The 26,770-nt window shown below is 27.9% G+C and overlaps 2 protein-coding genes across 2 annotated transcripts; one reads left to right on the forward strand and one right to left on the reverse strand.

Moving 5' to 3' along the window:
• Positions 1-396: 396 nt before the first annotated feature.
• On the forward strand, positions 397-23,619 carry SdhD (succinate dehydrogenase, subunit D). Its single transcript, XM_067267022.1, has 5 exons — positions 397-513; positions 6,043-6,204; positions 8,163-8,301; positions 15,994-16,167; positions 22,117-23,619. The coding sequence occupies exons 1-5, from the start codon at positions 474-476 to the stop codon at positions 22,118-22,120; spliced, it is 519 nt and encodes a 172-aa protein (XP_067123123.1). The 5' UTR covers positions 397-473; the 3' UTR covers positions 22,121-23,619.
• On the reverse strand, positions 21,001-22,251 carry LOC136972415 (RING finger protein 145-like). Its single transcript, XM_067267012.1, has 2 exons — positions 22,103-22,251; positions 21,001-21,984 (listed from the first exon to the last, which is right to left on the reverse strand). The coding sequence occupies exon 2, from the start codon at positions 21,944-21,946 to the stop codon at positions 21,092-21,094; it is 855 nt and encodes a 284-aa protein (XP_067123113.1). The 5' UTR covers positions 21,947-21,984; positions 22,103-22,251; the 3' UTR covers positions 21,001-21,091.
• Positions 23,620-26,770: the final 3,151 nt, after the last annotated feature.

A 26,770-nucleotide genomic window follows, 5' to 3' on the forward strand; every position in this document is an offset into this window, starting at 1 on the left:
GTGGGCACTAAGAAGGCCTCATTAGCTAGCCCATTATGGATTCGGCCAGGCCCACAATGAGGCGACTGGATGGTGAGGGACGGGGCTCGACATATCCGGATGGACCACCCCCCGAAAAATTTCTGGAGATTTTTCGATTCCTCTGAATTCGATTCCGGATCCCCAGAGCAGTAGATCGCCGTCTTGACTGCTCGGCCATCCGGCTGAAAAAGAAGATTAAAAATAAAAAGATAAACGGTGACATTTTTAAGTATTTTTAATAGCTTTTATATAAAAGTTACATAATATTTAATAAGAATAATTTTTACAAAAAGTTGAACTTATTTTATCTTTGTTACTTATTTTTAATATTTATAATATTTCATTTGAATTCGTCGGCAAAACTTTATTTTGCAGAGGGCGCTGTATTTGCAAATGGTTCTTTAGGTTTTTCGTGAATTTTGAAACATCGGAGGTGATTTGAAGATTTTGAGATGAATTCGTTATTTATATTTAGCAGATCGTGCAATCGAGGTAATCACCCGTTATTACAAATTTAAATATGCATTTATATTTGGGTTTGGGTATGGAAATTCAGTATTGAAATGAATTAATGTAAATTTTGTATTGTATGATAATGCATAAATAAAATATCTTAAATACAGTCCAGTCAACTTAACAGAGCATTTCATATTTCTCATTCCCTTCCTTATGTTTTGTATATACTGGAATACCTATTAACAAAGCACACAGTAGTATAGCAAATATCCTGTCAATGGGCATTTTTAAAGCATAGGAAGATTTTTAAAGGTCTGACTTTACTCTTAAGGTACAGTACATCATCTCCCAGGGCACACAGCAACAAGGATCTCTACACTGAGGTATTTATTGAGATTTAATAAAACCTTCCATTAGTCAATTTTTTGAACAAATAGTCAAAAGAATCTCTTACAGAATCACAATGAGAAGTAATTCTGTATTTAGTAGATATAAAATACACAACAAATGGCGTGAATCGCACGTATGTCCTTTGAGGAGGCAAGGCAAAAAAAAATGATTAGTGACACATTTTCTTGCAAATTGTATTGCTAGAAAATGTAAATTTTGGTATAGTATTAATAATTCTATCAGAACAAAATGAATGTGTCAATTAGAACGTTAGTGAGGATGTAGAAGTCCAGAATTGCACTGTTTACTGTTGGTGTGGTTTTATGAAATGAGAAGAAAATTGTATCCAATGTTTGCAGTTGTACACTGACGTAGAAGCGCATCATAAGCACCATACAATACTCCTGCTAATCTGATATACAGTAATTTTAAAACTAAAGAGGTATAATTGTTTAGATGTCTACTAAAAGAAAATAGATTTCACTGTCAATTAAATCTAAACTTGAGGTATTGGAAGCATTAAAAATAAAGAAGGCAGAAGATGTAGCCAAAGATTTCAATATTGGTTATTCTATTGTCAGGAAGATTGCCGGAAGGAAGAACTCCAAGCAGAAGCTTTGCAAATTAGAAATTTAGATAGAAAAAGAAGGCAGAAAAGCCCAAATGAAGAAGTTGCTGATGCTCTGATCACATGGTTTCATCAAATGAAAGCTCAAAATGTAATCATCACTGGGTCAGTGATGTTTAAAAAAGGCAAAGCAGTTAGCAGTGACTTTAGGATGCAAAGATTTTGAACCATCACATGGTTGGTTAGAATGATTGAACAACTTAAAATTTATGAAAGTTTCTGGAGAGAGAGAGAGAGTCTGCAGATCAGCAAGATGTAAATGACTGGATTAAAAATGTTTTGCCACAAGTGATCAAAAGTTATGATCCAGAGAATATTTTTAATGCTGACGAAACAGCATTATTTTCTACACTTGCTATTGCTGGTAGTCAACCAACAAGCAGGAAAACACAAAAGGATTGTCTAACTGCCCTCTTTTTAGGTAAAGCTGCTAGAACTGGAAAAAAAAGTGTATGTGATAGGAAAAAACAAAAAGCCACATTGCTTCAATAGAATTGAATCACCCTTGCCATATTACAACAGCAAGAATGCATGGATGACAAGTTGGATTTGGTCAGACATTATGCAAAAATTTGATTTGTCAGTTAAACAGAAAAATTATTGTGTTTACAGATAATGCAACATGCCATAAAATGGAAGTACCACTGAAAAACATCAAAATTATCCATTTCCCACTGAACACAATGTCTTTAATTCAACCTCTAGATTTAGGGATCATTCATGCAGCTAAAGCTCATTACTGTACACAACTAAAGAGGAAAATGCTGTTGACAGTGGAAAGTGGTGTGTCTGTAAATGAGTATGTCAAATGCCTTCAACACAGTGAATGTGTTGAAGGCATTACATATGCTGAAATGGACTTGGTTTCTAGTTTCATCAGAAACAAAAGGTGCAATGAAAGCAAAAGCAATGAAATAATAAAAGTAATCAATATGGTGTGAGGTGATGAAACAGCTAAGTGTTCAGATACATTTGAGTTCCGGAACATTATGCAGGAAGACGACTTCACTACTTTCATTAACTGCAACAAAGAGCCAGAATGGTTAATGTTACCTATAGTTCCAAAATGGCAACTCGTCTCTGATTCCAGCAAATAAAAGAAAGGAAACAGTGGGGACACACGTTCTAACCTAACCTATTCTAATAATTTTGTTGGTAATAACTATGGTAATTTATTAGAATAGGTTAGATTAGAATGTGTGTCCCCACTGTTTCCTTTCTTTTATTTGCTGGAATCAGAGACAAATTACATTTTAGAACCATAGGTAACATTAACCGGCAGAATGTTTTGGGAACACTAACAATGAACTATGCAATATGGTTAAAAGAAAACAAATGGAAGCAGATAAAGAGGTTTAACAAGACAAAAGTGGAACAGAAATTATTCATGAATTAACAAGATTTTCTTAAAGATGCACTGTTTCATTTAAGCATGATGAGAAAATATTTAGGAGAAAATTTTACTGACTACAATGCATTTTATGAAATTGTGATGATGATTGAAAAGAAAGCTGTGAGTAATTGTATCCAAAAGAAAATTACAAATTCTTTAAGTAAATTAGTTTGTTGCAAAAATTTTGTTGCGTAAGTAGTACCAATAGTGCATGCAATTCATTTTCGTATTTGTAAATTACTGTAATAAAATTTGAGAGAGAATAACTTTATTCTTGTAATACTGTACTTATTTGTTTTTATACTGTGCATTTCATTAGAAAGCATTCAGGAGTTTCAGAGCAAAGTGTTGACATCTTTCAGCTAGGCCTCCTATTGTATTTCTGGAAAGTGAAAGTAATGTGACTGGTAAATATACTGTATTTACTGATAAAACAATAAAATGAATGATATAAGAAAGGAAACCAATATGTAAGTACAGTAAAATTGCTTAATGACTTTTAACATTTTCAAGTGTATTAGATAGAGCTTCTAAAACATGAAACAATAGAGAGATTCAAACAGCAAGAACAACTTCCAGGTGACCTTACTACTACAGATAAGGGAGTAGCCTTGATAGGTGAGCATGCTTCAGCAATGCAAGGATCTTAAATGGACTCAATTCTGTATGATTAGATCCTGAATCAAAAACAGGCATATTAATTATTAGTATGTCTTACAGATTTCTTTCTCGCTATCAGCAGAAACAATTATGATATTTTAAATATTAAATCTGTTTGTCATTCAGTTTATATTTCACATTGTATGCAAATCTTGTTTTTTAAAATATTTTTAATTAGAATTGGTTGTTATAAAGTTTTCTATTGTTTGGTAATTTGTACAGTAGAAAGATTTATAAATGTTGAACTTTAAATTTTCTAACTAAATAATAATAATGAGATTTTGGTAGCTATTGGATACATTGATTTTTGCAAGATTCCAATAAATTAATGAATCATTTTGCTACTATTGAATGGAACAATAAGTAATAAGTTGACACCTTAATTGCATATGTTTTAAATTAATTTTGTAAATTATTACCAGCACAAGTTAATCTGTTAGGCTGTAACTTTTTTTTTTAGTTTGCTTACAATACTATGAAAAAAAATAAGTTGTATCTATGACTATTAGGGTTTCTCTAATGGGATCCTGGCTGTTTTTTAACCAGGGAAATTCTTTTTATCCTGGGAAATCCTGCAAATTTCTTAAAAGTCCATTTTTTCTTATTTTGTGTTAAGGTTGATGAAATTTTGCAAATAGAAAGTATAACTCATAAACTGTCAGAATACATTTGTATTCGTTAATTTTAAGCCTGCTTATTCATTTTTTACATTTTTGTTTGTTATGGCATGTCACAGATTGTCGACAATCAGTGTGTAGCCTATTTATGGCAGGATTCTGAAAATTCTTTACTTGTCAGAACCTGTAATATCTTGAATAATTGTGCTGATACTGTCTTAATTTTTAACCATGCCCAGTTGCTTCAATAACTGCATTATGCCAGATTGTGCAAAATGGCAAGGATACAAATGAGTATGAAGTATGCAAGCATGAAGTTTTTCTTCATAAACCTGATTATTAAAGCCAAACAAACTTCCGTGTTATTGGGCTATAAGCTTGACATTTCTATTAAAGCAGCCGAAGTAGACAAATCAAGAATACTAGAGAGCAAAAGAATTACTACAATCTCGAAAATGCACTAGAAATTTTCCAGGCTGGAGGTGAAAAACATAACTTCTGTCTTCTTTTAAATGCATTAAAGACTATTCCACTCACATCAATTGAATCAGAAAAACCATTCTTGGTAGCAGGACTTTTCATTACTAAAATAAGAACCAAATTGAGTGATTGGAGTATTGACCATCTTTGCTTTTTAAAATTTTGTTATAAAAATTTACAATAATATTTTATATTATATTTGATTATTAAATTAAAATTACCTTCTAAGTTAAAAGTTTGATCTAAGTTCATTTTTTTTCTTTAAATTTTCATCTCAATTCAAAGGCATTTTTTTTTTTTGTAAACAGTTTCCAAGAAACTTTAATAAATTTTTTCTATTTGTGAAAATTTCTACATAATTCAAAGGTAATTTTTAATACATAATTTACACAGCATTATTATTATTATTATTATTTTGGAGGTTGCAGAACATATTAAATTACTTCAAAAAATGAAAAATAATTATATCATTCGGTTTCAAGATTTATTTTATATCTTAAAAATAATTAATTAAAACAAATAACAAACGCTTACTGGAACGGAAATAAAACGTACAATACCTTTAACATATCTAGTACGAATTTTTAATAGCTTAATAACGTTTTCGGCTGCATTAATCAGCCTTCGTCAGTTAAACGAATAACAACAGTGAACCAAATTCGCGACTGCGCATAGACGGGACTATGCTACAAACAGAGTATAAGAAACCAATGAAAGACAATAAATACAGGAATAAGATAAAACCGTAGTAGGTTCCTCTTTTTTTCGTGCCAAAGCGTAACGCTATTCAACAAGTGACTTCCAGGCAGATGATAGGCCATCTGCATCTCTGTGGTTGATGCAAAGTGTAGATAACTGCACTTTAGGTATCTCTATTTTTTCCATGTATATCCCGGGATCTTGGGAAACAGATCACTTTTTTTTTCAAAATTCCGGGACAAGCAAAGTACTGAGAAATGAGAAACTCTAATGACTATGTATGCCCATTTTCATTACATTGTGTTTCATTTGCTTTTACTAAATATGGGGAAACAAAAGAGTGCATTATGAAATAGTTACTGACTAATATAGTATATTAATATCTTAATATAGTATATTAATATCTGACTAGTATAGTATATTAATATTATAGTATATATTAATATCAAACATCAAATTACTTCATAATTCTCAGAATCTTACTGATTTAAAAGCATTATTATTTTATTTAATTTCAATTTCAAAATTTAGAAATACATATTATTACTTTGCTTTAATAGTGGCATAATTAAAAAAAATGATTTAGTAACTTGATAATAAAAAATTGTTTAAATATCTAAATATAAAATATTTTGATGCCAGATGTAGTAATTTCCAGTTGGTTTATTTATTATTCTACTTTTTAATTATTTCTCTAGTAAATGCTCTTTATTCAATAAAAAGAATAGGAGCATTTGATATCTATAAGAAGGCCACAGCAGTTCCAGTTCTCTTTTCAAAGATTGCATTGCCAGCACCAGAAAAAACTGATGTAAAAAGAATTAGTCAAACAGCAGTCAAACGTTCTGAAGATCACAAAGGTAAAAGCAAATAATTTTTTTGTAAATATAGTGTTTAAATTGATTAATTATACAATTTGTTTTTTTAAAGTTAATTTATTTGATTTAGTTAAAGTTCTTTGTTATTGTCATTTGTTCAGTTTGAAAGTGTCACCAGATATTTTAGAAATTATGTTAAAAAAAAAAAAATTAAATGTTTGTTTATAACTTATGTACAGTCTTAAGGATAATTAACTGATACTTTAAACATTGTTTTTGAACATGTTTCTTTATGTTTCTTGACACCTCTTCTATCTTACTTAGAATATATAGTTCCATTGTTCATCTTTATTGGAAATGTCAGTTCTTAACCACCATGCTTAACTGACATGATTAATACAGTATATGATTTCCATAATTGTTAGCATATTTGTTAGATTAATTTCACTGATCTGAGCAAAAGAAAAAAAAAACTCTTGAAAAACAAATGCTTTGTTATTACTAAAGAAGCTTAGGACTACTCCACATTTCAAAGAACTCTATTCGAATGTTCTCCACATCAAATTCCTTTGCAAAATTATATTCCAAACTTCAAACCATGTATCATGTGATTCATTCTAAAATGTTATCTACGTTTAAAAATAAAAATGTAGTTAGTTGTTATTAGGTGAATATTGTTAGATTCTGTTTGGCCTGATGGTGTGAAATTTGATAGATTTTTTAATTATTAGTTTATTTAATATTTTAAGCCAAAATATCAGTATTTTGGATCATCAAAGTAATGTGGCCAAAATAATTATCATTTTAAAACACAATCTTCAAAACTTTTTAATGGGATTTGAGATAGTGTTTGATTATGTTAGAATTACACTATTTGATTTTTTTTCACTGACAGGAATCAGCAAACTCAATTTATATAAGTAAGGATTTCATTTTTTTTTCATTGGAAAGAGCATAATTGTTAAAGGAAGGAAATAAGATACTAACTTTCTTTCCCAACAAAACTTAATTTATGTACTTATACTGGTTTATATTTCAAGTTTTTTAATTAATGAAATTTCATTAATTAAAGTTACATTATGGATTGAGAGAGAGAGATTTAGAAGTTGGTGAAGTGAGATGCTTTCAAGTATAAATACTCAAGTTCAAAGTCATAAAGAAACATTTCATGTGCAAATTGAGCAGAGTTAAATTATTATTGGAATAAGGAAGTGGAAATAACTCTTATCCACATCTCTGTAAAAATTTTAATACTGATTGATTTTCTTTCTCTTTGTTTTATTGGGATGTGATTAAGTGGGAAGTAAATAGGAGATAATTCAGTGGGTAATGAGAGGACTTTTCTTTCTGGTGGACTTAACCTTTATTCTTTTCTCTCGAGGCTCAAAGTTGACACTCTTTTTTTTGTCTGGAGACTTAGACACAACTTTTACTATTACTATCTCCAGGGAAGTCTTAGATACCCAATTTCTCTCTCTCTAAATAGAAATAATTTATTTTAATTTATTCAAATCTTAAATTTAACACTATTTTTTTTTATTGAACTGAAGAACCATTAACATAAAATATTCAGCAAATAACAACTCAAGTAGAGTGAGAAATGTAAATTAATAATGAAATTCTTTATATAGAATTATTTATAATAAACCTTATAATTTTTTTTCTTAACCTTCTTTAACCTTAACCTTCTTTTTTTCTTCATAATATTTCTTAATCTGTAATTTAATTCAATAATACTTTTCTTCCATAAATTCTAAATTCAAATTAATTTATTATAATTATTGCAATTATCATGAGAAGTGGCTTAACTGCCTCACTTTAGACAAATTACTTCATATCTAATTATTACCTTACTTTAATCATAGTCCAATAATTCAACAAATTGTTTGGCTTTAATCAAAAGTTGGGTTTCTTGAGTTGTTTATGTAATTTAATATTCATTGTGAAATTGTTAACATTTTTAGTATTAACAAATTTTATCAATTTTTATTTCTTTTTAGGACATGACCATAGCTTTATGTGGACTTTAGAGAGAGTAGTATCTCTATCATTAATGGGAATGATGCCAGCTGCTTTTATTTTCTCTCATCCCATAATGGATTATCTTCTTTCATTGACTCTTGTTGCACATGTTCATTGGTAAAGTCATTTTACTGTACAGTATATTTAATTCTAATTTAAAAAATTTTGTCAGAGTTGAGAACTATAAAATATTAAAATTATAATCTTTAATTGACTTATTATTTTTTATAATAATAAATAAATTGCTAAATTTGCATGATTATGTTAACTGTTTATAAAGAAAATACAAAGCTATATAATCTAAATAATATACAGTTCATGATTATGATTTATATTAAATAATTCAAAAAGTGGTCTTTGAGACAACTTTTAATATTGATCAAATTACTTTTACAAAAGTTCAAAGTTCACATTCATTCATGAATATTTTTCAGAATACTTTACATATTAATATTACATAGTATATTCTGGTATATTTTTATTCAGTAAAGAAGTTTAAAAGTACAGTACAACAACAAAGTTACAATAAAGAATTACAATACTATATTCAAATAAAATTTACATAAATCATTAAATAAAAATGTAAAATTTTTTTAAAAAGTTAAAAAATATTTTTAAAGTATAGTGCAAGTGTTTTAACAGATCTTTCTTATATCTCTACTGACAAAATGGATAAACTAGTTAAAGGAATTTCTGGCATGGTTTTACAATTAAGAAAATTATTGTGAATGTCTGTCTCTTTAATCCGAATAAATAAATCCGGTAGACTTCCTCACAGCTATCAGGTTAGGTACTCCTTTATTGAAATTTACAAATGCATTTCGAGCTTATGTAGCGTTTAAGCCTCAGTGTAATGCTACAGATATTAAAAGTAACAAAAAACTTAGTTAATTTACAAAAATTGCACATTTAGATAATCTTTACAGACACAAAAAATTTCTTTGCATGCCTTTGAAGGCAGAGGAGTGCCTTTCAAATTTTCAAAATACAAATATAGGAGTGTGTAGGGCGACAATAGTGCAAAGTGAAATTGACATGGGTAATTGTCAGGTGACAACAATTTAAAGTTTACAGACCAAATTGACGTTACAAACCGTAGGGATACACATTTTTTTTATTTATTAAAAATAACAGTGTTATATTAACAGTAATATTATTGTAAGTTATTAGATTACAGTATACATAATTAATAATTTTGTACAACGTATGGGATACATACCAACATGATATTTACTGATATATAATTGAATAATTACCCCATGAATAAGTTAAAAAATTGGCATAAACAGTATTATAAAGATACTAAATATAAAACCGATAAAACTTACACATCCTTCCCCTATATTAATGATATACACAATAACTGTAAGGAAATTTTAAAAATTGATAATATAGTTTTAGCCCCATCTCTGACCAACAAAATTTCACACAACATTCCTTCCAAAAATAAAAAGCACAAGACCAATGTTGGTAAATTAAAAAAATTGGGGTGTAGTTTATAAAATCACTTGTGATTGTCAAAGCCCAAAAAAATTACATAGGTGAAACTAGCAGACAACTAGAATTAAGAATTAAAGAACATGAAGCTAATTGATGAACAATGGTATAATATGATAGAGGACGTGACTAGAAAAAATAATCTATAATGGTAGTGTCGTATGCAGTTTACAAATATAATACTGAGGATAATAAAAATAAAAAACTTTATGTATGTATTGTTTTTTATAACTGTTAAATAAATTGCTCATATCATGTAAAAATTGTTGCTTTAATTAAAGTTATTCCAAACAATTTTTAAAAGGACACACCATGTTAAAAAAAAAAAAATACCTTTCATTGTATAATTATATATCGGTAAATATTTTTGGAAGGAATGTTGTGTGAAATTTTGTTGGTCAGAGATGGGGCTAAAACTATATTATCAATTTTTAAAATTTCCTTACAGTTATTGTGTATATCATTAATATAGGGGAAGGATGTGTAAGTTTTATCGGTTTTATATTTAGTATCTTTATAATACTGTTTATGCCAATTTTTTAACTTATTCATGGGGTAATTATTCAATTATATATCAGTAAATATCATGTTGGTATGTATCCCATACGTTGTACAAAATTATTAAATATGTATACTGTAATCTAATAACTTACAATAATATTACTGTTAATATAACACTGTTATTTTTAATAAATAAAAAAAATGTGTATCCCTACGGTTTGTAATGTCAATTTGGTCTATAAACTTTAAATTGTTGTCACCTGACAATTACTCATGTCAATTTCACTTTGCACTATTGTCGCCCTACACACTCCTATATTTGTATTTTGAAAATTTGAAAGGCACTCCTCTGCCTTCAAAGGCATGCAAAGAAATTTTTTGTGTCTGTAAAGATTATCTAAATGTGCAATTTTTGTAAATTAACTAAGTTTTTTGTTACTTTTAATATCTGTAGCATTACACTGAGGCTTAAACGCTACATAAGCTCGAAATGCATTTGTAAATTTCAATAAAGGAGTACCTAACCTGATAGCTGTGAGGAAGTCTACCGGATTTATTTATTCGGATTAAAGAGACATACATTCACATTACGTATATACAGCTACCACATCTGACATTGAGAAGAAAATTATTGTTCATAGTCATTTCACTGATTTGCTTTATGCTTTGTAGTTTCTTTAGGTAATTGAAAGAATTATCTAGACCTTATTAATTAACAAATAATTTTAAAGCACAAATTCTATTATAGATTGTAAGTGTGTCAAAAGAAATATATTTAAAACATGAGTCAGATGACAATTGTATCTATGTTGAAATATAAAATAGCTCTGTATAATAAAACATTTGATATAAATCTGAAATATATAGATATTATTCTATCTGATGTTGTCTTATATAAATTTTAATTTATACTGATGTGCAAAACTTAAGCAACAGTTGTGTTTTTGCTGTAGCTCTGCAAAAAGTCATTGGGAGACATGAAATTCAGAATACAGAGACAGTAGTGAGATTGAGAGGTTTTCAATGCAAAAATGTGTATGTCGGATGGCACCTCTTTCCTGTAAGCCTAGAAGTTTGGCAATGGCCTTTGGAATGTCGAGCATGATTCCACTGACTTTCCAAATGCCATTGCCAAACTTCTAGGCTTACAGGAAAGTGGTGCTGAACATCTGATGTACATACATGTTTTCACATTGAAAACTTCAGCCTCAACCTTGCTAATATTTTGTACTTAAAGGATGAAGAAAGCATACTAGTGCAAAAATGAATAGAATGCATATAATATGGAATCAAAGCTTTCTTCTTGTGTGCCCTCACATCACCTGTGATGTCTTCTTCCTGAATACAAACCACCTTTCTACTGAGTTGGGTGTTCATTATACTGATCGCAACAAGCCCTACTCTACAATTTCATGGCTGTTGTCTGCTTAAAAATTACATTGTTGCTTAAATTTTGCACACCAGTGCATTAGCCATATGTCATTTAAAGAAAAGAGCTAAGAACTAGACAATAAAAGTTTTGGTTTTGTATAGCTATTGAAAAATTGAATTTAAACAAGATCAGATTTTTAATTTTTTAGTCTGGATCTTGATTTCTTTGAGTAATATATAATTTGTGAACTAGCCACTTATACTATAATTTATATTTTAGATCTTCTTTATCAATTAAAATAACCAGTTTAAAAAAGGAAACTATTTGTGTATTTCTATTTGGCTTTACTATTGAGTGTTGTCCAATTTAGATTTAATATTCAGCTATATAATAACTAAGGCTAGTATGTCTAAGCATTAAAAATCATATAAATAGGCAGGAAAAATAGGCACTTAAAAGTTTAAAATAGGCTGACTCTGTGAGTGGCCTTTACCAGGCTGGCGGAGAAAAGGGCCTCATACCTTAACCCCAGCATCTCACACATTCTTCTTTTTCTTCTATTATCACAAAATATGAACAGGTTTTTAAAAATAGAATCTTATTGAAAATTGATTAAATTTTATATTGAATTCACTTATATAAAGAATATAAATTTTTATCTGTTTCATCATTTTTAACACATGAATCTGTAGTTATCTATCAGATACTTAATCTAATTAAAAGAAGACTAAATAAAATGTAATAAATTTAACTAATATTTAAATTTGATTTAATTTATAATAAGTTCTCCACTTTGTAAAGAAGGTAAAAAAAATTTTTTTTTTTTTTGATTTCTTTAGAAAATGCAAATGCTTAAATATAAAATTAATACAAATATATCTTGATTTTAAACTATATAAAAAGCAATTTGTCTGTATTTAGTTTTATATTTGAAACTTTAAAAGAAATTACGAATGTTTTGTATTTTAAAGTTATTTAAAGTATTATCAAGTTTTATATATTTAGAATGAAAATTGAATAGATTAAATAATAACTATTTTAATGAAATACTATTTAAACTTAATATAGATGTATTGCCAGAAAGTTGAGAACAAGTAATGGCAGTATACCAATTCTCAAGAATTAACTTCTATGTAATCAAAAATAACAGTCTTGAATCTGTTTAAGTATTTTCAAAATAGTCAATTCTGGTTTTTTTCATTTTCTTAAGAAATTAATCACTTATTACTAATACATACTAATATCAATGATTTTAAATGTTTCAATGTATATAAATAAATTAATAATTTATAATGTTTTATTTTAAATTGAAAATATTCTGAAAAATTTTTTCTTTGTTTTATTAATGATTTTATATATTAAAAATGCTAATATTCAATAAATATAAAAACTTCTATACTTTTCTATAGTAAAATCTTTTTGGTTAAATTACTAGAATGAATTAAAAGATTAATGATTAAAAATTTTAAATGTTGTTGAAATATGTTTGATCAAAAATGTTATTAAAGCATATAATCCTAAAAAAAATAATCATTCAAATACTAGAAATATTAGAATTTTGTATTTAAGGATTGTTGTTTAAGTTTTGTTACCTTCTCATCTATTATAGAATATAATATAGGGAAAGTATGGTAATTGATCTAATTTTGACCCTCCAGTTTTTGCATTTCTTGATGTTTTGAAACAAAGGAACCTAAAAATGTAAAAAAAAAAACTCATGTAAAGTAAATATTATGTGCATATGTCTGCATACCATATACATTTATTATGCATTATATATCAGAATTGGATGAATGAAAAATTTTGAAAACTTGATTATTTCTATATATTTGGATTTGGTGTTAATAAATTTTGGTGGTTGTGAAGGTCAAGGGGATGGAGAAATGGAGGGGTCACATGTCATATCTCCAGTGGGATCAGACTTTTACTTGAAAATTTTGAAAATTTTACTTGTTATTGGCATTTACAATTTTTTAAAAAATGTAATCTTTAACCTCAAAATCATGCATTTTGCCTTTTTATAATAATTAATAATAATATAAAAATTATTTTTTTTAATAAAATCTCATAACTGCATGAGACACAATTTTAACTTTGACTAGTAATACTTTTGCTATAATACTATAATACTTTTTATAGTATAATACTTTTGTGCTATAATATACTTCTATAGTGCTATAATACTTTTTAAACTTGAATATTTTTTTAAATAGAGATTTTTATCATAATTCAACAGAATTACTCCTTTTAAGCTTCTGTTATTATTTAAATTTTATATCCTTTAATGATCTTCTTAGTGGTCCCCTTAACCTCCTATTCAAGTGCCAGAAAAGTTGAGCAAGTGTCCTTGCCAACCTTTTTTCTACTATTACTATTGAAAATATTTCAATTTCATAAAAAAATTATTGAATTGAAATTATACATGGTTTTATTTTTTTTATTACAAAGATATGGTAATCTGTTTAATAAGGAATCCCCAAAAAATTCTTAATATGTAGTTTTGTATGTGAAAAGAACTAGTATTGGAACATAAAAAATTAACTATGTTAAAAATTGCAGAAAAGATAGAAAAGGACTTATAACTCTCACTGGCACAATCAAAATAATAATGATTAAGATTTTAATTTAGATACATGGAATGTAATTGAGATTTCTCTCCAATATAATATTTGCTAGATTTTAAGATTAATGATTTAAACTTCAAAATTTTATATATAAAATAAAAATTAAATATTTAAATAATCTGCTTTTTAAATGTTTCAATATTACTATTTTTTAATGTTTTTAAGAAATATAAATTCATGATTTTTCTATATGATACTGGTAAACATGGTATGCAGTTGTATCATGTCCAAGAGTAAACATGTACCACATATGAAATGTGGTAAATAGTTGTTTACAATGATGATAGAAAAATTAATTGAATAGAAATATAATGCTACATTTGATTCTAAAGTGTAAAAGACAGAGGAAAACAGATATGTGACAGTGTCATTTTATTCACTTTTGAAAGTCTAGAATAAACTCTATAAACCAAATTAACCTTACTTAGCTCTTATCAGTTTTAATAAACTGAATTGATGGTAGCACTAATAGACTTCCCACATTTTAAATATCTGACTAATTTTTTTTATGCGATTATTATATTGCTGGTGGAGTATATCCGTACTTGACTTATGTTATGCCAAGGAACAAGCTATTATTTTGGTTGCATATTGTTTGTATATGTATCTGTGTTTAAGAATTTTCTGACTATGACATATGTTTAGTATGGTAGCTTTCTGTAATGCAGTGTATGTGCTATTGTGAAGCACTAATGTTTTTAGTTTTATATAGTATATCTGGTATGATCCCTAAGGAAGAAAGGACTACAGATATAATAAGTACCTTATCCATTCTTCAAAGATATTTTATTCCATTATTATTACAAAAAAAACAAGTTTAATGAATTAACATAAATTGATTTTGATTAAAATTCTTAATTATGAAAGAAGTTATTAACTGATTGATTACCTTTTCAGATTTAGAATAGTGATAAAAAGCATATTAGTGTTTTAAGAAAGAAATTAGTTATTAATTAATTTAAATTAATTAAAAATAACAGTATTTGATTTTGTTAATTTCTTTTTTTTCTTTATAAAAAAAATCATATTAATATTAAATTCATGATAACAATAAAGTTTATTAATTATATCCACATTTTGGATCTCTGATCTTGCAGACATGCTTGCTGTACATTTGTGAATTAATAAATCTTTGTAGTTTTCAATAAATTTATTATTTCCAGTATAATCCTTACTAAAAAAATAATTTTCAGGTAAAATTAATGATTTTATTATTTATTTCAGAAATTTAAATTCTTTTAATTTCAAAGAATTCAAATTTAAAGTATTTTTAAACTAATATCATATATTATAATAAAGGAATTCTTGTATATAATGCACGTACTGAATAACTATAATATGAATAAAACACACCTTTAATAATCCAGCAAATAAAATAAACAAAAGGAACTTTTGTTTATTTTAGTTTTATTTTATTTTGTTAAGTGACATTTTCAGCTTAATTTATATTATTTCTGTGTTCATTTATTTTATTGACCACAACTACTTTTTCTGTTATTTATATTTTTATCTCGGAATCCTTATTTTCGTATTTATGTTCTATTTTGGAGTTCTGTTTTATGTTAACTGATGAGAATCATTAGAAATGGTCGAAAACGTTTTTTATGTTGCTAATATTTATTTACTGGATTATTAAAGGTGTGTTTTATTCATATAAAGGAATTCTTTTTGTAAATTATTTGAAGTTTAACAAAACATATTATAAAATTTTTTCTAATAAAATTTTTGAAGTCTAAAATTAACAAAGTAATAACTCCTTTATTAAATGGAATATTCTTAATTACATAAATTCTGAATTTATTATTTTAATTTCAGGGGCATAGAAAGTGTTGTTGTTGACTATGTTCGCCCAAGAATTTTTGGATCAACTATAGCAAATGTTTCACTTGCATCTGTTTATTTCTTATCTGCTTTATCATTAGGAAGTCTCTTCTATTTCAATTATTCTGATGTTGGATTAGTGCATGCTATTAAAATGTTCTTTTCTCTGTAAGTTTAGAGTCTTAATGTAATAATTTTGAAATTGATAGCTTTATACTGATAGGAATAAGGGAAAAAACTAGTTTTTTTCAGAATGAAAAACTACGTTGAAAACTAATAAATTATTTATACAAGAATACTGTGTTTCTTTAAGACTCAATAAAAATTTCTGAAGTACCATAAAAAAAAACTTTATTGTGAATATTTTAAAATAGATAATTAAAATAAACTTTAGATCAGCATTTTTAAAAAGTTTCTTTCATGTATCATTTAGCAGTCCATTAACTAGCATTACTTGTGGCAAAAATAGAAGTAATTTGTTACATAGCCAACATCTTTTACTAACTGATATAATTCATTGAGTAACACTAGTTAAAATACATGAATTTTCAAATGAAAGTAACAAAGAAGTAACACATCATATAAATTTGTTTCAAATAAAATATTAAAAATTAAGTAAAAATGTTAAATTTATTTAGTAATTAATATTTTTAAATAGCTTTTTTTTAGAAAATTTCATAAATTATTTATTAAAAAATAATTTATGAAATTTACATGAGTGATAATTTATCAAAAACAAAAAGTTCATAAATAAAATATTTTTAAAAATATGAATTATTCTTAGATTTATTATTCAAATCATTCTTATTCTCATGATTTTCTATTGAAAAAGTGAAATAATCTCATTTCTTTTAGTTAAAAAAATAACTCTTTAATTTATGAAAATATAGTAATGAAATTAATATTGATAATTTTTCATAAAAATATCACATACTGTATATGTATTCATAGTCATAATGATCCAAAAGTATTATTTTTCTTTTACATCATACATTTAAGATATATTGTAATGTAATTAGATTTACACTCAATTCTGTTTATATGTGGATTTTTTACACAATTTTGATTTAATACATTCCAATAAATTAGACTTTTAAAAAAATCTTCAAATTCCACACTCCTTAGGAGTGTGGAATTACTTATCTGATGAATTTATAGGTGTTACTGCAAAGGTTAAAAGATATTTGATTTTAATTCTAAGAAACAGTTGTTTGTTGTTTCCTAGGAGATTTCTATTTAAAAAAAAAAAAATAGAATTTGCATTTAAGACTGACACACACTCAAGTAATTTGTTTTTTTTTTTTTACTTTTTCCACTCTGTGGGCATTGATAGACCTTTTAATCATAATCATCATGGGTATGATTAAAAGGCCTCTCAATGATGAGGGATGAAGCTGACTTATCTGAAACAGACTATCTCCAAAACATCATGGGATTTTTTAACTGTGCAGAATCATTCTTGGGCCCTCTTAACTATCTTAGCAAGCCAGTCTTTGGGTCATAAAGTTTAATGGTTAAATGAGAATGATGTCATCATTATTCTTACTTTCACTGGATATTTTGATCAATTTATTTACAACAACATTTCTAAAATCAAAGTTATGAATGTTGCTAGTGTGGTCTTATCTGAAATATTTTATCAGAATGCTTCACATGGGCAGTAATTTGTGTCATTCAGTTTTTAATCCACAGTTTATACATTTGAATGAATTTAGAAACATAAATATTACCATATGCAACTTTATTCATGGTGTAAACTAATGCATTCCTCTGTGAATTTTGTTAGAAACATCATCAGAATAGAGCAATGCACATTGAGGTAAATTAGTAATTTATGACTGACTTGTTAGTAATTTGTTTAACTTCTCTGATGTTACAAACATACCTTCTGATTAAGATTTGGATTATTTTTATGGAATATTTGAATATGTGTAGCAACAAGTAGTCTTTCATTACAACTTCAGATCAAAGCAGTCAGGAAAAATTGAATTAAAAGTTTGACTTGTTTTTTACATTTGGAATGAAAATTGTATGTAACAAAGAATAATATAAATAAAAAATTATTTTTATAATAATTATAACTAAACTATCCTTATTCAGACTGTTATTTATTTGAAGTCAAAGGATATAAAGAAATTCATTCATGTTTTCAAGTTCATAAGCATTCAAGCTTGAGCAATAAAATACAGCAAACATTTAAAATGTAAGTTTACATTTCAAGCAATTCAAAAGTGGTATTCTATTATAACAAGACAGCACTAATGTTAAATAATGAAAATTAAGTTAAGATTTAAAATGAATATAAATGAAAAAATATTTGTTACAGTTAAATTTTATTATATTAAAATTTATTTACATATTATTAAGCTATTTGAATAATGCTTACTGTGATGTAGTGTTTATAATAATATAAACAGCTTAATCACAGAAGGATGTTCAAATGATCATAAAGTAGAGATAAAGATTATAGTTATCAAAATAAATTGGTTATGGAAAGAAGACAGAAATGGATACTACAGACAGTAATGATTTTATTCTAAAGGTTTAATATGAATAATACATTTTATAATTTAGTAATTACATTTAATAATACATTTTAGTAATTACATTGGTACTTGCCTGTTTTGATTATGATAAACAACTAACAACATTAAGCTGCATAAGTAAATAAGATGATAATGAATAGAAATTAGACAGAAATTTTATTTTCATTGGCCCTTACATTAAAGAACATATTAAAATTCAAAAATGTATACTTTGAAAAGTTATTTATTATTATTATTATTATTAATTTAATAATTCATTTGGTGTTGTGTGCCTGCTGTTTTTGAAATACCATTGTTAACAAAAGTTAACATATAATAGAAAAAAATGTTAGCAACCCCACACTACTATACTGCAAGCAAACAATTGTAATGATTGTGCTTTTCAGCTACATATCAAGGCTGATAAAAAATAAAATAACAAAACAAAACAGATGGAAAATTGGAATTCTTGGTTGAGAATCATTTGTTATAGATTAAAATTTTTCTTTAGTAATTCAATACAGGTGATATATAAACATGAGTTTAATTACAGAAATATTTCATTTAAATTTCAAATTAGAAACATAAATAGAAAAATTTGTTCTAATATAAATTTTCAAACAGTTTATAAAAGTACACTTAAAACTTGAAAAAGAGCACTTCAGAAAGAAACAATCTTAATTTTGATAAATCCAACACAAATTTAATGAACAAACATTTTCAGCCTATTTATAGGCTGCCATCAGGTCAAAGTTACAATCTACACATTCCAATGTTTTGAATTTGTAATATTCATTATGGAATGCCTGTACATTCTAAAATATAATGTAAAATCTTTAGGTTGTAATTTTGACCTGATGTTGGCCTATAAACATTTGTCTGTTCATTAAATTTATGCATTTACGAAAATTAAGATCATTTTTTTATGAATTTTCTAACAGTTTTGGGATGAAATAGTTTCAAAAATAAAAAAATTTATATAGTAGGCTATATTTATTCTGAAAAAATGTATAAACAAATAAATAAGTTTGTATTTTTTTAATTTTAAATAATTTTGAAATACGTATGCAAAATTGAGCTAGAATTATATATTCAGGCAGAAGGGCCTTGCTTCTCACATGGCTACTGTATTTCACTGTACCCAGTATTATGTTTACTACTCCACTCAGTTCAGAAACACTCTGAACCCTCCTCCTAGTTCAGAAAAATCTGACAATCTCTGAAGTAAAGACATTCTACAGTAGAAGATAACATCATTGCTTCACTTGTGCTAGTTGTGGCAACAGCTTTCCATGTAAGAACATGCTTATATTTATTCCATTATCTTGGAAACAAAATACAAAGTGACATGTTGTACAATACATTGAATTGTTAATGAATAACTTTTCATCACCAAGATATTCATATGAATGACACATACATGAATTAGTTATTCATCTCCGATTTTAAATACTATAGAACAATGGCTTCATCTTGATACTAAATACATTTATGGGAAAATTTCATTCAAATATTTATTTCATAATTTTATATTGAGAAAAAAATTATAACTCTTGTCAATCAAATCAATATGTGGATAAATATTTGATACTTTCTTACCTAGTCAGTGTTTAATAAGATATTTCATTGTATTGCTAATCAGATCTGGTTGATATCATTATTTTTGAGATTTGAGAATAATTATGTTCTTAAATGGAAAATTTTTTGATAATTAAAATTGAAGGCTCACTTGGCTTTAAATATGTTTATTACAAATTTGTTTTAAACTCACCTGTAAGTTTATTAGACATAGGTTTAAAATTAAATTTGTGTTTTTACCATATTGACTCAATAAGTCAAATTTGCATATTTTAAGTTTACATATTTTTATTTTTAATCATTTATTTATTAAAAAAGTAGACAAAAGCCATCAAAGAACAATATTTTATTACAAATATAATTGCACATTGGTTTGATGGAAATGACACATTTGATATTTATTTACATTTTTCATTTAATTATTATTAAAATCAAAAATTTTATGCAGAGAAAATAATTAACAATATATATGAATAATTCCATTTTGTGTTGTGTAAATGGAATTATTTAACATGGTAAATGACTATGAATTATTAATAAACAAAACTTAACAAGAAATAATTATACATTTTATTTAAACTATTTGTATTTTTGTATTAATATGATATACATAGAATATAAATTTAAAAATATTTGTACTATATTTAAATTTTTGTGTTTTTATTAATTTATGATTAGAATTGAAACTTGAGTTAAATTAGTTGAAACTTACAAATCAATGTAATTATTAGTAAATAAGATTACCATTTGTCACTTGGTCATTTATTTCTTTCCCGTTTTGATTGATGTGTATATATATTTTTTGTGCTTTTTTGTTTTTTCCAAGGTAAAAATCCTTTGTAAATAAATATCTAATAATAAATAAGTTTACAAATAATAAAAGAGATCAACATAAAAATAAATATATGTATATAAATTTAATGGCAAAAGCCATAGATATCTAGAAACTTTACATTTTCTACAGAATCAGTTTCAATGTTCTTTTTACATTACATTAGTTCTTGTTTGCATATGGGGCAAGTCGATCTTTCTTTTAAACTCCTTCTTAAACATGTTCCGTGGAACATGTGTTTACATGGTGTAACTCTTGCACATAACATATCTTGTAAACATATTGCACAAACATCATTTTTCTCTGCTAGTTCTTTCCAGGTTGCATAGCGATACTGATCTAGATATGATCTTTCCTGTAACAGTACTTGCCAATAATGATCCATATACTTTAAACCTAAAAATACATTAATATAACAGGAAGCCAGAATCAGTGTCCAACCTGCCTCTGACCATAACCAAACAAGAGTTATCATGAAACCTGAAGCAAGAGATGTTACCAGGTGTAGAATTACTGGAGTCCAAAATATTTCCATATTTTCAAAGAATTCTAACTGTAACCATGTCAAGAAATGTGGAGCTTTTTCTTGACAAGCCTTCTCTGTTAAGATGTAATACAACAGGGTAATAGTAATATAATGCCATTTTGGGTGAAAATGTTGCATTCCTTGCTCCAGACCGAACATAATCAACATAAATACTCCAGTTATTACAAAACTAACGGCTCTGATGAAATCAAGCAAAAGTTTAGTGGCAGTGAAAGCCAAAAGTCGTACATTAGATTGTCGGCTAACTGTAGCAACAAATGGCACTTCTTCTTCATATATAGAAAGTAGTAATTTCATATATCTTGCTAAGTAGCCGAAAATATTATAAAATAAAAGTGAATATAGTCCAGTGAGGCGTTCTTGCGGGCAAAACCAACAATCACAGAGCATGAAAAAAATCACTTGATTTGCTAAACTAGAAAAGGCATGGGCCTGCTTAAGGGTTTGATCAGACTGTCTATTCATATTTGATGGCACAAGTTAGTTCACTTCAATATCTGTTACTATGTTAAAAAAAAAAAAAAATGAGGAGCTTTAGAAATATTTTAAAATATGATTTTTTAAAAAAAAATTTACTTAAATAACACTAAGTGAAATAAAATATTTACGAAATTAACCTACCTATTCTTTTACAGATAATTTCACGATAGAACCAACTTTCGTCGCTCTAGAAGAGCGTTAAAATCACACAACTTCTCTTCAGCTGAGCGTCGCACAAAATGACGCCGTTTCCTAACGGTACTATAATTATAGTATTTTGGAGAGCAACGTACTGTAAACATGACGCAATGAATAATAGTGTGCAACTAAATATGGACAGAACACTAATGTTTAGGTCAACAGACTACGCCAAGTATGTTCTTTTTGAAGTTCTAATCGTATTTCAACCAAAACTACTACTTTGTTTGAAAGAACCTCGTGTTTGTTATATAGTATTGCGTCATAACTTTTATAGTGTAGATGCAGTGACAGGTTACGCAAAGATATTTAAGTGTATTTTTGAGTTTTACAGTTAAAATGTTGAAATTAGATAGACTAAAGTTTCTCCTCTTCATAATTTCTACAGATGACGCATCCTCATGATGTTTTTCAGCTGTTTTCTTTTAAACGTTTTTTTTAAAACGAATTTTAAATTCTAAAACTTGAAAAACGCGTTACCTTTAACATTTTTACGGCTTAATTCGTTTTCGCAAGCAATTTTAGACAAGTTTAACAAAAATAACGACAAGAACGTCACACCATCACTTGATTCACTTTGGATGACGTCATGTTTACACTTTAAAATTTTGTTTTGTTTCTGCGTATGCAAGTATTACGCAATATCTTAGACAAATGTTAAAGTCATTCTAGAAGTTTTTATTTGCCATTTTTATATTTCGCGTATAATTAGCATTTGGTCATTTTAACGTACAGTATTATTATGATTTAGTATTATATAAATTAAAACTAATCAAATGTTAGTCGTATAATCTGCCCTCTCGTTATAAAATATATTTTATTTCCTTTTCTATAGTTTTATTTCGTGAAGAAAATAGTTAAAAACTAAACATCTGTTTTGTATTTTACGTCTAGACTTTTGTAGACATTCTGTACATGTTTGTTGGTCAATGACGTGTTAGCTAAAAATACTAAAAAGTTACAAGAGTTACAATACTGTTAATAACTTTCATAGAATTCTAAATATATTGATTACTAAAGGGAGTTTTTAATTAAATCATCCCAAAAGTTTTGCTTACATAACGTAAATTCAGGCAGGGCCGTTTAGAGCTTGTATAAGATCCTGGATAGAACAGTCAATGGCCAAATACGTAGTGTTTGTTTATTAATAAAAATCAGTCCTCGATTTTACGTTCGGTTAGAAAAAATAAAATTAATTTTATAAGGGTAGGAAACACTACGAGCCCCGAAGATTTTTCTGGGCTCGGGGAAAAATGGAAAAATCCTCAGATCTCCTTTCAATGACCTTGTTTGTAGGTCCTATTGTAATTGAAGTTATTCATTGAAATATATTTGTGGGAGAAAAAATTTAACCCTGTTTAACCTTTGAGACAAACCCGAGAAAAGATATGTTAAACATTTTAAAAATGTGGATTAAAGAAGAAAAAATTGTCTTTAAATAAACTGTCTCCAGTATACTACGTTTGACGAATCTTTATTCTCTTGTTCTTATCTTTTTTTTCCCCCTGTTGTTTTTAATGTTGTTGACTAAATTGTATTTTATTTTATTTAGGCCTAATACTATTATAAAACATAGAAACATCAATAATATTACCTAGTATCAGTTAATACTAATCAATTACTTAGTATTGATTAGTATCAATTAATACTAATCAATTATTATAATACTATTCCATTATTATAGAGGTTTTATACTATAGAAACTGTCAATGGAAGTACTGTACAGTACTTGGAATGCATTCTGTGTATCTTGACTATTAACGTAATTTACTAATAATAGGCCTACAAAGTACGTTTGAACTTATCGACTCGTTTCATTCTTCAGACTGTCGAAAAGCCATGTATAAATTTTTATACAATACATAAATTTTTTATTTAAACAATTTTTTTTGAGCGGCGTGGTTATCACGAAGCAAAAAAGATTTAGCTTTTAATTTAAATGTTTAATGTAGAAAGTGTATGAATAATAATGATAATAGTAATAGTCGGTTAAAGTTTTCAGTGGTAGATCTAGAACAGCGATTCCCAACCAGTGGTCCGCGGACCACCAGTGGTCTGCAAGAGCTAAAATATGGTCCGCGAAAGATTTAAAACTTTTATTCATTTTAAATTATTATTCCCACATTGATACAAACTGAATTTAATTTTTACTAAAAATGTTTTGTTTTCTATTATAATAGTACTATTAAAGCATGTTACTCTTGAGTTTAACGATTACTTACGTTAAAAGATTTGATTCAAGTTTATTTTTAGGTTGACACAGTTTATTTTTCTTAAACCTTGTAGTCCCTGCTAACAACAATGAAATCAAAGTGGTTCCTGGTCAAAAAAAGATTGGGAACCGCTGATCTAGAAGAACCAGTAGGGAGGCTAATTTTTGTTACTCGGGAGGGCTTAAGCACTTGCAGCTGTGGCCGGATGGCCGAGCGGTCAAGGTGGCAGCCTACCGCTCTGGGGGACCCGAGATCGAATCCGATCAGGTCGAATAATCCCCAGGAATTTTTCGGGGGGTGGTCCGTTCAGATATGTCGGGCCCCGTCCCTCACCAGCTGGTCTCCCCATTGTGGGCCTGGCCGAACCCATAATGGGCCTTCTAAAAGGCCCTCTTAGTGCCCACAGGGCGGAAAGAGTTAAAAAAAAAAAAAAAGCACTTGCAGCTCCTGTGGATCATCCTTGATGGTTTCCTATGTGCCATTACTATCCACCTTAAATTTATATCGAAATATGAATAAACCTGTATATTTAAGAATAAAATCTATTTGTAAATGAGAAAACGACTGTTCGTGATCTATTATAGTCAACGGCCGGATGGCGGAGGCGGTTGAGGCGTCAATCTACCTTCCTCTTTGGGATCCTGACATAGAATCCAAAGTCTTCGGATTTATTTCGTGGGTGATATGTCGGGCTCGTCCCCATCACTCTGTTATCTCCATTGCGAGCTTGGCCGAACTCACGATGGGTACGATTCAAAAGATTCTTTCAGTGCCCATAGGACGGGAAAAAATGAAATAAAACTGGTCTATTATACTCATTTTGTATGAGTAGTGTTTAAAATTTACTAGAAAATATGCATGTAAAGTAAAAACAATTTGATTGTGTGCCAATGCCATAGTAACATTATTTGTAAACAATTTAACATATCGAAATATAGTCAATTGAATTTCTAAATTATTTTTAATTAATATACTAGGTAGCTCGATAGTTCAATCAGTGTTAACTCGCTTATAATTTTTAAAAAGCAGACAAATTTATAAAAACAAAAATTAATGAAATTACTATAAAAAAAAAATATTAAAATAAATTTAAATTTGTTTATGTTCGGTGCGAAACGACACTGAAACAATTTCTATAGTTATATCGCAAAAAAAAGAGTCGCAATTTAAAAAAACAATTATAATTAAGGGTTTAAAAAATGCAGGTAAATTAAATAATTATAAAAACTAAAACTAAAAATAATAATTAAATTCAAAAATAAAAAAAAATAATTACAACTGGCCTCACACCAAAACTGAAACTAAAACAAAAATTAATAAAATCAAAATTAATTAAAATTATGTGAAGTCCCAAAAACGGGTTAACATTAATTATTTATATTAGAAGATTGTTAAAACGAATGTAGAAAATCGTCCATTGTTAAAAGGGACAAAAACCGATCAAAGATCGGATTTGACGCGTTAGTCATTTGAAACCGCGACGCATGAAAAAAAAGGAGAAAGATGTCGAAAGACAAAAAGGCCTAATGTAAAATAAAACGCAATAATTGTAATGAGTAATGATTGTAGACGAATGTCCTCCAGTATAGATGGACCTTTGACAAGTCGCTCGTATACGAAATTTAGATCATTAAAATTAGGAAAAAGGGAAAAGTTAATTATAAAAAGGAACTTCATATCAAAGCATTGAATTTCAAAAATCTCTCAGACTAGACAACAATAGGGAAAATATGAGCGCAAGTTTCAAAGTTCCATCAATTCTTTCCATCCTGAGTAAACGGAGGGTGTCAAGTAGAATTCGTCGAGGCGGCTCTTTCTCGTGACTCGAACAGGGGTCGTTTTTCGCTTGGAAACAAGCGAGGGACCAATCGAGAAGAGAGAAAGGAAGGACGTGGAGCCAATCAACATGAACAATACGAAAAAGAGAGATTGAAGTAATCGCCGAATTGGAAGGACAAGAGACTTTTTCCGAGAGGTTTCAAGGGAGACAAGAGGTGTTCCAAGGTGTCCATCGAAAGGTCCGCCGACGCCAACCGACGAGTCGCTGCACCAGCCGCTGCCCCGGGGCCTTCTATCGAGCGACGATAGGAAACACATCGGCACAAAAACGTTCGAACGTTCACCTTTGTAACGATCTGTGCATAGTGTGAGTTGTTTTATATTTAAATAAACGGGTTTCTTTGTGAGACACTTATTGTCTGTGTCATCCTCCCTCACACCCACACGCGAACGACCCTAGACCATCCTGTCGCGGGATTAACGATTCCCCCCTAAAGGTCGGCGAACTTACAATTAAAATCAAATCAGTTGAAAATTAAAACAATGTTTTTAAAAACCGTTTAAAAGTTGTTTTCAAATTTTCAAATTGTAAATCAATAATAACTTTTAAATTTACGTT

The sequence above is a fragment of the Centruroides vittatus genome, unplaced genomic scaffold (assembly GCF_030686945.1).
Source record: "Centruroides vittatus isolate TY-2023 unplaced genomic scaffold, ASM3068694v2 contig_290, whole genome shotgun sequence".
Lineage (NCBI taxonomy): Eukaryota > Metazoa > Arthropoda > Arachnida > Scorpiones > Buthidae > Centruroides > Centruroides vittatus.